This window comes from Podarcis raffonei, chromosome 8, assembly GCF_027172205.1.
Source record: "Podarcis raffonei isolate rPodRaf1 chromosome 8, rPodRaf1.pri, whole genome shotgun sequence".
Lineage (NCBI taxonomy): Eukaryota > Metazoa > Chordata > Lepidosauria > Squamata > Lacertidae > Podarcis > Podarcis raffonei.
In genome coordinates this window covers 24,385,537-24,402,241 of record NC_070609.1, presented here as the reverse complement: position 1 = coordinate 24,402,241, position 16,705 = coordinate 24,385,537, and the positions used below count along the sequence as shown (strand labels likewise).

Below are 16,705 nucleotides of genomic sequence, written 5' to 3'. Positions count from 1 at the left end.
ATGGATTAATGCCTAATTTTTATATATATATGTCTGTCTCATCTTATTACAAATTTGTGTTTTAACTATCAAGGTCTTGTAGACTAACATTATTATTTTTGCATTGTATACAGTGGTACCTTGGGTTAAGAACTTAATTCGTTCTGGAGGTCCATTCTTAGCCTGAAACTGTTCTTAACCTGAGGTACCACTTTAGCGAATGGGGCTCCTGCTGCCACCGCCGCTCCACCGCCGCACGATTTCTGTTCTCATCCTGAAGCAAAGTTCTTAACCCAAGGTACTATTTCTGGGTTAGCGGAGTCTGTAACCTGAAGCGTCTGTAACCTGAAGCATATGTAACCTGAAGGTACCACTGTATTTTTGTTAGTTTAATGCAAACCACCTTGAACGCATAGGGAAGGACGGACTTTGGCAAAATGAGGTGATGATCAGTAACTCCAATCGCTTTAAACGGGGTGGGGAACCTGTGGCCCTCCAGATGTTGCCAGACAACAACATCCCACCATCCCAGTCAGGCTGAGGCTGATGGGAGCTGGACTCCATCAATATCTGTGGGGGTCACAGGTCAACCACTTTTCCTTTAGAAGGTGATTGGACAAATTCAGGGTGGAGGGGTCCACTGAGAGCCTGAAGAGCACCATCACCTTTCTGGTAGCCCTTGCAACCTAACTCACTCTTCAGCGCCAAATTTAGGGTGGTGCTCTGTGCCCTGCTTTCACCTGGGCAGAGCAATAGCTGAAGGTTTCAGTCAGCCTTCAAACCCATGGCTGGCACTGCCACTCTGCATCCTCGGGCAGCTTCTGATGCCCCAGCAGAGCCTACTGGGGTTGACGCCTGCTTTGAAATTGCTCCCTTCCCTCTCTGGATTTGGGGCTTACTGCAGCTGGCCGCCATTTTAAATTTCCCAGAAATGCCATTGTGGATAATTAAAATGGCAGGCAGCTCGCAGCCGCCGCCTGCCGCAAGACCACAGAACGGCGGCGGCGGCAATCCGTTGCCCACCACTTCCATCTTGGGCCTCCCTGTCAAGCTTGGAGACGCTCAACGGCACTGAAATTTCTAGGCGAATTCTCAAGCAAGGAGGTAGGAGGAGACAGACACTGTCAAAACAAATTACTTCCGTCCAATGGGCTTAGGAGGGATTGGCCTGCTTCCTCCGGCATCTCCTCTACCCTTTCCCCTTTAGCGATAGAGGTAGCGAGCCTCTTAAGCCTTGGTGCCAAGTACAGCTCCCCCCTCTCCTCCTAGTTGGCGGCCTTCACATAGGGCGGTGATGGTAAGGAGGGAGAGGAGAAGCCAATGGATGTCTTCAGCAGTGGTGGGAGGGATCTGCATCACGAGAAACGTGGAGGGGGGGGAGAGGGCGGACGCAGCCCAGCTTCCCAGCCATCTCTTTAAATGCAATTAAGGATGCTGCCCACTTCAAAGGCTCTGCCAACTCTGGAGGGCTTCCAGCCAACAACGCTGGGCTGCACATGTTTTGGGCAGGGGGGGGGCGGGAGTAACAGCTGAGAGGGAGGCAGGCGAGGAGGGAGGCGCATGGCTCTCCAGGGCTCAGAACAATGAGGCTTATCGCAGGCAGAGTTAATTCACAGGCATCACGGATGGTGCGTGCAAGAGAGCCGATAAGACAACACAGTTAATTAACTGGAACCCAGCTGGGCCTGGTGCTGGCAGAGAAGCTGCAGCGGGAAAAGAGCAGCCGAAAGCAGGCTTGCAGAGACAGAGAGAATGGGCAGGGTGATGTGGGTGCTTGTGGATGTTACAGGGGTCATAGATCCTAAGGAATTTGTTTTCTTCCTCCCCCCCCCCCCGCTCCCCAGTTCTCTCTATTAGCAGGATGGGCATGGGTGGAACTAATTGAAAAGCTCACCTCTTTGATCTCCAGCCCCCAGGAACTTTCCCTCATCCAGCACTGCTTTCTCTGCAGCGCTTTGGGAGGTACATCCGTTCCCATACAAGCATCACTAGGGCATAGACAAGGGATGGGGAACCTTTAACTATTGAGGGCCACATTTCAGGATGCTGATAGCGGGTGGAGATGAATAGAAGTGGATACATCCATCCTGCTTGCTTGCTGGCTCTCTGCCGCCACCGCTGCCTCTCCCTACCGCCTCTCTGTGTGTGTCACCCCCCCCTTTTCTCTTTCGCTCTGCCACCCACTTTCTCTGTGTGTCACTGACTTTCTCTCTCTGTCACCTTCTCTCTCTCTCCCCCCCCAACCTGCTTTCTCTCCCATGCCTGTTCTTCCTCCCCACCCCATGGGCTACCAGGGAAAGGACAAATTGCTCTTGTCTCAAGCCCGAACTAGATGCTTGCAGAGGCATTTCCGCCCCCACCCCAATAACTCCACCCATGTTTGCCTTTTTCCTATCCCGCCCCTCTTGCAACCTTTCTTCCCTCCCTCCAGACTCCTCCTCTGAAAAGAATCAGGCCAAGGGTCCCTACCCTTCTTATAAAGGGTCAGATTCAAAAGAAGAGCCCCCCACTGGACCACATCAAAGAATTGGCTAGTCAGCATTCCATTCCCCACATTAGCCAATCAGATGCTTCAAGGATGCCCACCAGCAACTGGTACCCAATGGCATGAACGCAGGGCCTGCATTTATGTATCACAATCAGTTTAGAAGCCTTGAAATCCACCAATCAAACAATCCATATTTTAGCCTACACAGAACACACCCTAAATTGGAGGGGGGGGGGAGTGTATCACTATCGCTATCCTGGAATATCCCAGAGCAACCCTTTGAACCTATGCAAAGTTCCCATTCCCACCTGAGTGCTCCTGGTGGCAGCTAAAAATGCTGCTGGTCTGTCCACCACCCACTTATCTCTTACCAGCCACCAGCAAAGATTGCTGAAGAGAGGCCCTTTATAGCATGGGTAGGCAAACTAAGGCCTGGGGGCCGGATCCGGCCCAATAGCCTTCTAAATCCGGCCCGCGGACCATCTGGGACTAGGCATGTTTTTACATGAGTAGAATGTGTCCTTTTATTTAAAATGCATCTCTGGGTTATTTGTGGGGCATAGGCATTCATTCATTTTCCCCCCTTCAAAATATAGTCCGCCCCCCCTAAGGTCTGAGGGACAGTGGACCAACCCCCTGCTGAAAATGTTTGCTGACCCCTGCTTTATAGAGAGTAAAGGAGCAGCATATAAATGACTGCCATAAGCCCTTGTACAATTAAGCACTCTCCACAGCATAATGCACCACTGGTTCAGACACCAAAGCAACCATGTGGCTGTGGGGGGTGTATGAACACGTGTATCTTGCATCTTTACCCCAAAGCCAAACAAGATTGGCTGGTGGAAGCAAGAGGTTCTCGTGCCCCCTTTATGCCCAACCACTTAAAGGTTCAAGATCCATGTCTTTTTCCAGCTGTGATCACCCAATCAGCTGCCAACGGGAAACACAGATCCTGCCTCCATGCTGCTGCCTCTGTCATCAGCATCAGTTACCTGCTTTGGTCATCTTTTGAAGACACACCTCCTGCTCCAACCTCCAAAAGCATTTTCTCTGAAAGCTGGAAAGCTTTATTGCTTTTCTGTACTTTTTTTTTTACTACTATTCCTAGTGGCTTGTAACGATGCTTTTATTGTAAATTTTGGAAAGATATGTGCGTATGTGTGTTTTAATTCGCAGTACACACTTTAGAATTTTATTTTATTTTACTGGTATATTAAGCAGCATAAAGATGGTCTTAAGTAAGCAAATGAGAGCAGGGTTGGGAAGGCGCCCCCATAGGAAAAGGCAATGCTATTGAGACAGGATCCCAGGTGGCTCTGGACAGCAAGGAGGCTCCTTGCCCTTGGAGCTATTAATAAATGCTAAGATGTGTCTTCTGCCACATGCAGGCCTCAGATGAGCAAAGCTCTAGGGGCCCCTCCAGGGAGCAGGGAGCAAAGTGCCTAGTATTTAGGCTCCGCGGAGAACAGAATATATAAATAACAGATTGTTCCTAGAGGCAGCATGCTGTCCCACTACCCTCTGGGACGGGGGCTATTGAATATTTTCTCCCCGGTGGGGTATATCTTAGCATGACTAATGGGCCATTGGAAGCAAACCTGCCAGCAGTGCAGAGCTGAGCGACATGTCATATTTGGGATCACCAAGACAGAGACAGTTTCTGGTCTCAAAGTTATGCCGCCGAGTAGCCAGAGACACATACATACAAACACACACGTGAAAAAAGAAGATATTCTGGGTGCATGGAAGAGTAACCAACCTATTATAGCTAGGGTTAACTCGATGCACCCCATTGGCACTTAGGACATAGCTGTCAACGTTTTCCTTTTTTTAAGGGAAATTCCCTTATTCCGAATAGGATTCCTCGCAAGAAAAGGGAAAAGTTGACAGCTATGACTTAGGAACATAGGCTTGCCAGGATTTCAGGCGAGGGTCTCTCCCTTCTACCTGAAGATACCGGGGGGATCAAAGATGCATCGTATTAGGGAAAACCTGTTTGAAAAGATGCACATGTTTGGCAAAACTGCACACAAAAATGTGAATATAGTGGTACCTCAGGTTACATACGCTTCAGGTTACATGCACTTCAGGTTCCAGACTCCGCTAACCCAGAAATCGTGCTTCAGGTTAAGAACTTTGCTTCAGGATGAGAACAGAAATCGTGTTCTGGCGGCAGCAGGAGGCCCCATTAGCTAAAGTGGTGCTTCAGGTTAAGAACAGTTTCAGGTTAAGTACGGACCTCCGGAACAAATTAAGTACTTAACCTGAGGTACCACTGTATTTAGGTCAGCAAACTTTTTCAGCAGGGGGCCGGTCCACTGTCCCTCAGACCTTGTGGGGGGCCAGACTAAACTTGGGGGGGGGGAATTAACAAATTCCTATGCCCCACAAATAATTCAGAGATGCATTTTAAATAAAAGCACACTTTCTACTCATGTAAAAACACGCTGATTCCCAGACCGTCCGCGGGCCAGATTTAGAAGGCGATTGGGCCTACCCAAGAGGAAGTTAAACTGGAATTTGCAAGCTGATGTGGAAATGTGGAGAACAGACCTTAAGATTGAAAATATTAGAGAAACTGAAATTGACCAATTTGTCCATCCGTAGTCAGAAGCATCTCACTGTGGCTCCACCTAGGAAGACGGAAGCTTCCCAAAGCCATCCATGTTGCCCTTGATCTCACCTTTTCCCAACAGCCCGCAAATGTGGAGCTTCTTTCCTCACCAGAGGCTGCTGTTCAACCAGCTCTGCCTACAATAACCCCCTCACTAACACCCTGTGGCCCATCTATCCTCGCACACCTCCCCACCCCACCCCACCCGGTTCAGGCGCACGCCGACGTCTGCCCAGCACGTGCCGATTCCAAGCAGGGTTGCCCTTAATTGCCTCTGCAATGGCAGCCGGGGGGGGGGGCAAACGGCTTACGGCAATGAATCACATTGAAAGGGGCGGTGGGTGGAGAGGCTACACCTGCCTGTGCCGCTGACCTTTGCACCCTAGCTGCCAATTGCCATGGTGGCAAGTTGCCAAGGAAACCAACATATTCTCTCTCCCCGCCCCCGGCGCAACCCCTCTTTTCCAGCCCATAGTACACATATGGCCTTGGAGGAGCAATTATCTGCATGCACTCCCGCCTGCCCTTGTTGTGGGCATGGCTCAGAGGGCAAGTCCTATTCACCAGAGGGCAAAGAAGCAAGGCATGTGTGTGTGTGTCCCCAAAAGCCCCATTGGTATCTCAGGTCCTATGAAAATGTCAGCAACGAAAGAGCGGGCGAATATCTCCCCGGGACCCTTTTATTTAAGGGATTTTATAAACCGCCTTTCAACACCCGTTTCCAAAACAGGTGGCAACATCAACCTACATAAGGAGGATTAAAATATTAAGCAATATTAACAAGCAAGCAAGCCATGGGGGGCGGGCGGATCCCAGCACCAGAATCCTGCTAACAGGAGCTTTGCTCCCCGCCCCTCAAAGGCACAGCAAAAGAGAAACCTCTTCCCCTGCCTCCTGAAAAGACAACAGATGGACATTCACAAGCTTCCAGAGCAGGGTTTCCCAAACTTGGGTCTGAAGCTGTTTTTGGACTACAACTCCCATCATCCCTTGCCAGCAGGACCAGTGGTCAGGGACGATGGGAATTGTGGTCCAGGACCCCTGCAGAGAAGATGCTGCTTCTTACAGCAGCCAGCCTAGCTTCTGCACCTGATGGTTCTCTCAGCAGGGCTTTATTTGCTGATCTTAAGTCTCCTGGCAGTTTGGATAGGAAGTGTGTTTTCCTGGGATAGTCAGGACACAGACCATTCAAGGCAGCCTTCCCCAACCTGATGCCCCGTAGAGTTTTTGAACTCCAGGTCCCAGCAGCCCCAGCCAGCATAACCAGGGCCAATCGGGGTGTGGGTCGGCACATTTGGCCCAGGGCCTCAAAGCTCAAAGGAAGCCAGTGAATGCATGCATTGGCAGTTCAGTGTGGGGCAATGGCAGTCCTTTGCAGGAATATATTATAATAATAAATTATTATTATTTATACCCCGCCCATCTGCCACAGAGGCAGCTGTGTTGATGTGTATCAGGAAGTGGCCAAAGACGGAGAACTTTTCACAGTGATGAATATTTTGAAGGCTCCACTAACTTCCCTTCCCACACACTTTTAAGACTGTTATGTACTGAGTTGAATAGGATTCAAAATGCAGCAGTCTGGTTGGTCCTAGAACAATAGGATTCAGAATGCAGCAGTCTGATTGTTCCTAGAACAATAGGATCCAGAATGCAGCAGTCTGATTGGTCCACAGGAGCCACCCAATCCAGTTCCAGGTGGAAGTGAATCTGCAACCTGATTGGCCTACAGGAGAATCCCGGAATTAGCCAATCACGTGGGGCCCATTGTGTAAACAAATGTATATAAAACTTCCATTCCTCCTCACTACTATGAGCTGAATAAAGAGCATGAAATCCACTCTTGACTCTGAGTATATTTCAAAGACCATCTTCACAATTATAATTGCAAGCAAGCAAGATGGGTGTTGAAACCAAGATCTTATTTTGCACTTGAATGGGCTTCTGCACTGGCATATACAAAGTCCTTGATCATAAATGAGATACATTCTCAGGTTTGCTTTATGGCTGCAGAATAGCTGCTGAGCTCTTTTTTTTTAGGGTTATGGGGCACAACCGCTGTTAAGCAGCTTTAATCATTAGCACCAGACTCAAGGAGTAACAGCACAGAGGGACAATAGCGGGACACGTTTTGCATACCACAAGTCCTGGGTTCAGTCCCAGGCATCCCTAGCTGAAAGATGTCAGATAGCTGGGCTGCAAAAGAACCTAACCCAGCAGTAGCCCCTCCAGGTGTAGCTGGACTATAGCTTCCATGATCCCTGACCAGTGGCCATGCTGGCTGAGGCTGATGGGAGCTGCAAATGATGACCACATGGGCTACCCAGGTCCTAGGCTCAGGCCTTAGGGTGCTAACACAGGGGTGAAATGGACTGACCACATAAGGCAACTTAAGGTGTCCTTACCCTCCAACCTTCCCCCATCCAAATGCCCATATCTCCCATACCTGCTCATACATCTCCTTGGATCTGAGGGCAGATTCCAGCTGCTCAGCTCCAATGGGATAGACGGCTGAACGATACTGGGTGCCGACGTCTTCGTACTGCTTCATGCCTGGAAAGAAAGCGGTTGTTAAAGGGAGCAGGCTTGCAAGGCGGCCACCCTTGTTCGGCAGCAACTGGTAAAAACTGGAGTTCTGCAAGTTCCGCCAACTATTGAGTCTGCGGGTATAAGCCAGGGCAGCCATTGTGGTACCCTCCCATCAGCCACAGTCAGAATGGTCACTTGTCAGGGATGGTGGAATGAGATTATTGGTTCATCTAGCCCAGGATTCTCTACAGCAGCTTTCTCTACCCAGATGCTCTCCAGATGTTGTGGAACTCCAGGTCTCATCAGCCCTAGCCAGCATCACCACTGGTAAGGAATGATGGGAGTTGGAGTCCAACCACATCTGGAGGATGCCAGGTTAGAGAAGGCTGGCCTACTGTTCCTCTTCAACCTGAGACCTTCAGCCAACCAAAGACATACTCTCCCATTGAGTGGTGCTCTTCCCCCGGCTGACTGCCCTCACCAAACACTGGCCTGCCCCCATGTATCCATGCAGACGCACTTTCCCCCTGCCCCCTCTGCCTCCCAGCAAACGATTGCTATTCCTCTCATGGGAAAGGCTGTTAATCACCTAGGCACAACAAATCCACTGTGCCCGCTGTGTGACTTGTCAGCCCAGCCGACCCTGTGTCTGCGTAATGTGAATATATTACGAAGCCCTCATCTGGAACACAGAGAATGGAGCCCAGGGAGAAAGCAGTGCCTGAAGGGAACACCACACAGGAGACATCAATGTTACCAGAGATGGGGCAGAGAAGGACTCTTGTGGTGCGCTGGAACGAGGATGCTGCTACTGCTCTGTCCATCTCAGTACTGTCGTACCTCAGGTTAAGAACTTAATTCGTTCTGGAGGTCCGTTCTTAACCTAAAACTGTTCTTAACCTGAAGCACCACTTTAGCTAATGGGGCCTCCCACTGCCACCGCGCTGCCAGAGCACAATTTCTGTTCTCATCCTGAAGCAAAGTTCTTAACCCGAGGTAATATTTCTGGGTTAGCGGAGTCTGTAACCTGAAGCATATGTAACCCGAGGTACCACTGTACTGTCTACATGGAGAGGCAGCAGCTTTCAGGCAGAGGACATCCCCAGGCCTACGTGGAGATGCTGGGAATTGAACCTGCGACGTTCTCCATGTAAAGCGGATGCTCTCTAACACTGAGTTACAGCTCTTGCCTATCTCAAGCATAGGCAAACTCGGCCCTCCAGATGTTTTGGGGCTACAACTCCCATGATCCCTAGCTAAGAGGACCACTGGTCAGGGATGATGGGAGCTGTAGTCCCAAAACAACTGGAGGGCCGAGTTTGCCTATGCCTGGCTTATCTGGACCAGGAACACAGCAGGCCAATAAAGGAGGACATTTCATTTCACATCCATTTCACTTGTACTGGAGCACGATTTCTGTTCTCATCCTGAAGCAAAGTTCTTAACCTGAAGCACTATTTCTGGGTTAGCGGAGTCTGTAACCTGAAGCGTATGTAACCTGAAGCATATGTAACCTGAAGCATATGTAACCCAAGGTACCACTGTAATTTGTACACTGCCTCTCTATGACTGTGTGCGAGGCGGTTTTACAAGCTGAAGAAGCGACAAAGATCGCACACCTCCGATCCAATGCAGAAACGTCGTAATAAAAACATAGGTTTAAAATAAACAACTCATATTGCTTTATTTGATATGAGTAATATTCAATAATACATTAGGATATAAGAGTACGCAGTAAAATTAAATATCAGGGGGCCCCCCAAAAATAGCTAAACAGAAATTCACTCTTCACAATTACAATAAATAACTAGAAGTTATTTCTATATAAGCAATAAAAATAGCAGCAAGTCACAGTGCATAAAATAACACAATACAAATTGAGAAGCAAAGACACACAACTTGTAAAATTATTATTGTTTTTTTAATCCCCTGAACTCCTCTTCATGGTACTCCTCCTTAAGGACATGGCAACGGTCTGTAAAATTGCTCATGGTAGGGAAAAAGCGGATTTAAAAAAATATTATCGTATGACAAAAATCACTACTTGGCAACTATTTACACAGTATCATTCTTCTTTTCCATAGATTTTAACTCCAAATTTAACACCCCAACCTTTCCCGTTATCACAATATCATATAATTCTTCTTTTAAAGCCAAATTTAGCCTTATAAACTGATTTACTGAGTCCCTGCCGAGCCAATTTAATCTATAATTTCACACACACACACACACACACACACACACACACACACGATAGGCAATTTAACAATTTCAAGTTTGATCCCAATGCTGTTGGGGCTCAAATTCCTTTTCCAAGTTTTGCAAACGCTATTCTTGCTCTAGTAAGAATATATACAATTAGGATTTGTTTTTCTACCCATACATAGTTCTAAACAAAAGTTGTTGGTTTTTTGTTTTTTTTAAAAAGGGATATTGTAGAGCTAGAAAAGGTTCAGGAAAGAGCAACCAAAATGATCGAACAAAGGTTGTTGTGGTTTTTTTTAAAAAAGGGGATATTGTAGAGCTAGAAAAGGTTCAGGAAAGAGCAACCAAAATGATCGAAGAACTGAAGTGACTTGAGAGGTTGCAACACTGGGGTCTTTTTAGTTGAGAGAGAAAAGGCAAGTAGGAGGGGACATGCAAAAGATGAATAAATTGATGCATGATGGGGAGAATTCTTATAACACCAGAATTCAGGGGCAACCAATGAAGCTGAATGTGTTTGAGGATCCAGGATAGATAAAAGAAAGTACTTTGTCACAAGGCACAGAGTTAAATTATGGAATTCGCTCTCACAAGACACAGTGATGACCTCAATCTTGAGTGGCTTTAAAGAACAATTAGACAAATCCATGGAAGGCAAGGCTATTGATGTCTATTAGCCTCAATGGTGGCGCTGTGGGTTAAACCACAGAGCCTAGGACTTGCCGATCAGAAGGTCGGCAGTTCGAATCCCTGCAACGGGGTGAGCTCCCGTTGCTCAGTCTCTGCTCCTGCCAACCTAGCAGTTTGAAAGCACGTCAAAGTGCAAGTAGATAAATAGGTACCGCTCCGGCGGAAAGGTAAACGGGGCTTCTGTGAGCTGCTCTGGTTCACCAGAAGCGGCTTAGTCATGCTGGCAACATGACCCGGAAGCTGTACACCGGCTCCCTCGGCCAATAAAGCGAGATGAGCGCCGCAACCCCAGAGTCGGTCACGACTGGACCTAATGGTCAGTGTCCACGCTCAATGGTTCTGTTTTACTTCCACTGGCAGAGGAGATCTGAATCTGTTTTAACTGCCAACATTTTTTAAAAAATCAGCTGGTATTTTAATTGGGTCAGCTAATCTCATGCAGTTTTTCAAGGAGAAGATTTTATTTGTTGAATTATGATGATGGGTTGCAGAAGTATTTGAATGTTTTTACTTGTTTTAGTTTTAAATGAGTATCCACAGCGTCCTAGGCCTCATGGCCAAGGATTTATTTAGACATGTCTTAAGGGACACATCAGTCATTCTTATGCCGACAGCTGCTTGAAGAATTCATTTTTTGCAAATCCTGATACTGCACCAAAAAAGTGACCTCATTTGCACTTCCTAAACTAATGCGTGGAGCAGAATGTAGCTTTCTCGGGCAAGTGGGAATTTCATACTGCTCTGAATTTTGCAAGGCAATTCTTGACTCAAAAAAACATAGCAAAGTGACTTCAAAATGTGACATAAAATACATTCAAAAATATGTGTTTAAATGCAGGCTTTGTGAGAATCACAGATAAACATGGAAGCCCGAAACCCTGGAGAGCTGCTGCTTCTCAGTGTAGAGCAGTGTTCTGCAACCTTAGTTGAGATTCCTATGTTTGCAAGGGGTTGAATTAAATGACCCTCAGGGTCCCTTCCAATTCTACAATGTTACAATTCTAACCTTGGGTCCCCAGTGTGGGTAGACTACAAATCCCATCATCCACAGTCTGCTTAGCGCAACGGTAAATAAAGGATGATGGGAACTGTAGTCCACCCACACTGGGGACCCTGAGGTTGAAAAACACGGACCAATGCTAGACGGACCAATGATCTAACTCCGTATAAGGCAGCTTCCTAAGTTCCCTGATGAATCAGCAAAGCTGGAGGCAGCGCTGCCTAGTGGTTAGGTGTTAGACAGGTGTCACAAGGGACCATTATGAGATGCCGGGGTGGGAAGTAACGTTCTCCAAACTTGCAAAGTCCAACAGTGGCTCTGTCTGAGTTCAATCCTGTCTGCCCTTGTAATAAGCTGTGAGCTTTGTCATGTCATATGCTCATATCATCATATCGTTGGGGGTACTCAAAGGTATGTAGTACCAGCACCCCCCCCAAAAAAATGTTAAAAGTGTGGCACTTACTGTAACAACAACAAAAAGCACCGTATATGTGTGTGTATACATATTAATGCATATATGTGTCTGTGTGCACACACCCGCACACACCACACTGATCTCCTTGGGGAGGAAGAGTGGGATATAAATGGTTTTTTAAAAAAAAAAAAAAGCCATCGACGCAGACGCAACTCATTAAAGCACCCACACGCAATTACAAACCCAGAGGAGTGCCCTGCCGGTGACACAGAGAGAATGCTAATCTCCTCATTAAAATTACACTTCATTACCAAAAAAAAAAAAGGCTCAGCCTTCCCCAAGCCTCTAACCCTTCCCCCTATCCCTTGCTGTCACTCAGTGTTGACGTGAGGCGGGTTTCAAACAGGCCTCCTCCCCCCCCACCTCCCGGTTATTAAACACACACGGAGGGAGGGAGGGAGAGAGAGAACATTAAAAGTCCCCATTGCCCTCTTCTTTGCAACTGATCTCCCTTCTCCTTCCATGGCCCCCCTCCCTTCAACATCCTCACCATTCCCCACCCCACCCCTGTGTTTGGGGGGGGGGAGACTGGAAGGCACTTAAAGAGACAACTACCTTAAATGCAGAGGGTTGAAAATGGAGGCAGCCTGACAAGCTTCGTAATAGGATTGCAAATAAAACATAGCCACCCCTTAGAAGAGGCATTAGCAAAACCTCTCTGGGTGAAGAGCTTTGCATGTCCTCTGCATGAAGTTACTCGGGCAAATTGCTGTGTGCTGTTCTGTGGCTCTGCCCAGCGTTTCCGGAGGATTTAGCATTGATAGCCTGACTCAAGGGGACGGAGGTGGAGTTCCCAGGCAGTGCCGAACCAGACTCTGCCCAGATCCAGACCCCCACAGTATCCGCAAGCTTTGCTGCATCACGTGTCCTGCTAGCAAGAGCCAAGAAAGCTGAGGAACGCAGGGGGTTGCCATAGACCGGGTCAAATCGTTTGTACTTCTAACCCAACTAGTGTCTGGTTTGACAGACAGCTTCTCTCCAGGGTCTCAGGTAAGGATGCTTGAGGAATCTACGAGTGCTATAGAACCTTCATGCACACCAACCTGTTCTGCTCCTACCCAGACAAATGAGCAAACCACAATGCAACAATCCGCCGCATATCCCGAATTCTGGAATGAGAGTTCTCCGTTCAAAAAGGGGGGAAAAGGCCACATATACCAAAATGCATTTTAAAATGTGTGATCTTAGGGTGAAACAAAGCTGCGCAATACATAAGGATACACATTTAAAGATGCATTTTGATAATACAAGACGTAAATACTACTTAAAATGAAATTTTAAGTGGTAATATCCATGCAGGTCTTCTTTTAGAGGGGGAGGAAATCACAGATGAGTGGAGCAGAACAGACTTATGACTTAACACATGCAGGATTGACATATGTCAGAAATAGATTGCTCCATCCCTCCTTTGTCTCAGGTAGAGGTCTTTCACATCACCCGATTCTTCTAAGTGGAGATGTCGAGGGTCAAACCAGGGACAATGGGTGTGCTCTACTACTAAACCATGGTCTCTCCCCCTTAAGCCAGGGTTAGGACATCTTCATCAGCTCCATGCCATTCTAGGCACAATGCTATATTTGGCTTGGGAGCAAGGTATAGCTGAAAGATCTGCCCTCTCCCACATGAAGCCAACTATTCCTTAAGTCCCTGCTTTGGCTGCCCCCACCCTGCGGTTAGGCGAGTGGCAACCAGTGACGGGGCCTGCTCTGTGGTGGCACCCTACTTAGAAAAATGGCTTACTTAGCACAGCCATTGGTCACAGATGATGGGAATTGTAGCCATGCAACTTCTGGAGGGCCACAGGTTCCCTCCAACATTACTAGATTACTGTCCCCTTCATGGTGCTGGGACAGCAAACAACTACAGACCATTGAGATTCTTGCAGATCTAGAAATGGAAAGTCTGTACCTCTGTGACAAGAGCACACGCTTTGCCCATAAAAGGCTCCAGGTTCAATCCCAGGGATCTCCAGGTTGGGCTGAGAAAGGTTCCTGCTGGAAATTGTTGCAAGCTGATGTTGGTCATGGTACACAATTCTGGCACTGAGTTGGGGAAAGTCACTCTATCTAGGCCAGTTAGAGCTCTCATTCATTCCCTTTCCTCTGACATGAGACATTACCTTGGGTTGGATCGTGGTTCTCCCAGAAAAACCTGAGAAGGTCCTCATAGCCGATGATCTGTGGGTCAAACACAACTCTGACCACTTCCGCATGTCCTGTCATCCCTGGGAACGAAGAAGGTGGAGGAATAGATTGTTATTCCGTAAGCCTGAAAATTCCCTTGCTCCTTTGGATTAGCAGAGTGGCTTGTTGTAAGCGCCGTTCCCAGGAAGGATTGTTGTAGTGCCCATCAGCTGACTGGTGCTTACGACTAGCCTGTTTTGGGCAGGAATCAGCTGCACTACAGTATTCCAAGTTGGGAATTCTGGCCTGTGGGCCCAAACAGCTGATATCTGCCCCTAGTGGCTGACCAGAGCTTACAGCAAGGCCCCTGGGATCAGCACCAAGAAGCATGAACGTGCAAGCACACACATTTAGAAAATAGCCACTTTGCTCTTCCCTTGGTCCAGCTGCCACCATGATACCGACAGCTATCCCATGGTTTGGCTTAGCTTCATATCTGAACTTAGGCTCATGGTTGGTCTCCAAGTAGTCTCCTGAAAACAAACCATGAGAAGCAAGACAAGGACAAGTCTCGGTTACAGCTTGTGATGCGTTTGGAGCAAGACAAACCACGAGCCTGGGTTCGGGCGTGACACTAAGCCAAACCATAGCTTAGCTCTCAACAGCATGGCAGCAGCATAGTTTGGCTTAGCGCTACGCAAAATCCAGACCAGCGAAGGCAATATGGCCATTGTGCTCAGGTCCAGCTTGCCGGCTTCCCACAGGCACCTGACTGGCCACTGTGTGAACAGGATGCTGGACTAAGATGGGTCACTGGCCTGATCCAGCAGGCTCGCCTTCTTCTCCCGCTATGCCTGCATATAAGACTGCATCTGCATTATGCGGAGTAAGCCTCACCGAACTGTTTTATGATCCGCATTATGTTTTGCATTGCATTTCTGCATGCCACCCAGGTATTCTCCAAACCTCCAAACTCCGAAACAAACAGTTAACCAACCAATGGCTGGAAAAAACCTCAAAGCAAAACAAATCCTGCATCTGCCTTAACAGTACTGAGCAGAATTTTATGCATGCGGGTGGATTAGGGAAGATAGAACCACAGCAAGCAACACTGCAAGGGTTAACCCAGAGCCTCCTTCCCTATTGGTAGTAGCTGAAAAGTCGGGATGGGGATGGGGGAGAGCGGTGCTCACTACCGCAACACCTCCCCCACCCCAACAGGGCTGGAGATGCTTCTGGGGAGGCCATTTCCCTTGAGCAGTTTCCAGTTAATTTTGCTCAAGCAAACCTGCTGCCCCTCACACGGTAATTAAGAGGAAAAGGAGGGGCTGCCGTGCAATGTGATGAGCGAGGCAGCCGACCGAGCCTCTAGCGCCTGCTGAGAGCTGCCCTATATACAGGCGGATGGGGAGGAGCAGATGGGGAACAGCCATAGGCTCTTTCGCCCAGGATGCATTAAGGTGGGGATCACAAGCAGAAGGGAAGGGCAAAGCCTTCCCACCCCCATCCCTGCTCCCCGTCTTCTCCTGCTTGGCAGGCCAAGGTCTGCAGGCAGACAGTGGCGTAGCGTGGGTTGTCAGCACCCGGGACAAGGCAAGTAATTTGCGCCCCCTAACCCATGGATTTGCACCCCCTAACCCTAACCCCCAGATGTTGCGCCCGGTGTGGCCGGCCCCCCCTGCACCCCCCACGCTACGCCACTGCAGGCAGAGCAAGGAGTTGTGGGGCTCAGGGAGCAGCCATGCTAGCAAAGCACCACTCCTCCCTCCAGCACACACACAAAAAAGTGTGTGTGTGTTGAGAATCACACTCCCCTGCGGCAGAGAGAGATTTGCAGCTGCAGCCTCAAAATAGGCCTGCATCTCGAAGCTGCTGCAGCGTGCCGATGCGCACGGCCGTGCATCTCTTGCCCTCTGCTGCACCCATGGAGGCACTGCATAGATGCACGCCAGAATCCCCACACTGGTTGGCAAAACTTCCTCCAACAGCCTTGAAAGGCAAAAGCAGAAGGAGCATGGATAGGCACAAGCCCGGGGCAGGGTGGGGCGGGGGGAGCTGATGTCACCACTATGATCTGAAGCACAGCCACAGTTAAGCCAGCTTGGCCTGCCTGGGTGTGCTGATTGAGCTTTGCTGCAAAACTACCTGCAGGTAAAGGATGAAGGAGAAGGTCCTATGGTACATTGCACTGGGGGCGCAGGGGGTAAAATAAACCACCTGACCATTTTGCAGTGGGAATAAAGAACCAGGCCAAACCCAGATTCTGGGACAAGCCCTCTCTACTCTAGTAATCCAGTACTATTGCTCCTGTCATCACCTGCCCATTCATTTGTTATCACTGCCAATTCACCCTCCGAGGCCCAGTCTATCCAGATGGAGAGGTCAAAGCAAGCAGAGGCCGCTTGCTGCTCTTGTCGTTGCTTGTACACCAGGAGAGGGCAGTCGAACAGGAATGTGGAGCAGAGGCGATGAAGACAGGACGTAGGGGGCAGCCCTGCTACCAGAGAGGGGCTTGCAAGGTGCCAACTCATGATGCCAACCCTGCTTGGGGCGACGAGATCATCTGGTTTGTGCATAGGCTGCATTCTGTAATAAGCCAGGT

General features: G+C 48.7%; 1 protein-coding gene across 5 annotated transcripts in view; it reads right to left on the bottom strand.

Moving 5' to 3' along the window:
- LOC128418651 (mitochondrial peptide methionine sulfoxide reductase-like) overlaps positions 1 to 16,705 on the bottom strand; it is a 43,990-nt gene that overhangs the window by 2,775 nt on the left and 24,510 nt on the right. For all 5 annotated transcript variants that reach the window (XM_053398598.1, XM_053398601.1, XM_053398602.1 and 2 more), the window contains 2 exons: positions 14,100 to 14,204; positions 7,528 to 7,634 (listed from right to left, as the gene is read on the bottom strand). In XM_053398598.1, coding sequence (XP_053254573.1) covers positions 7,528 to 7,634; positions 14,100 to 14,204 — 212 coding nt within the window. The remainder of the gene's footprint in view (positions 1 to 7,527; positions 7,635 to 14,099; positions 14,205 to 16,705) is intronic.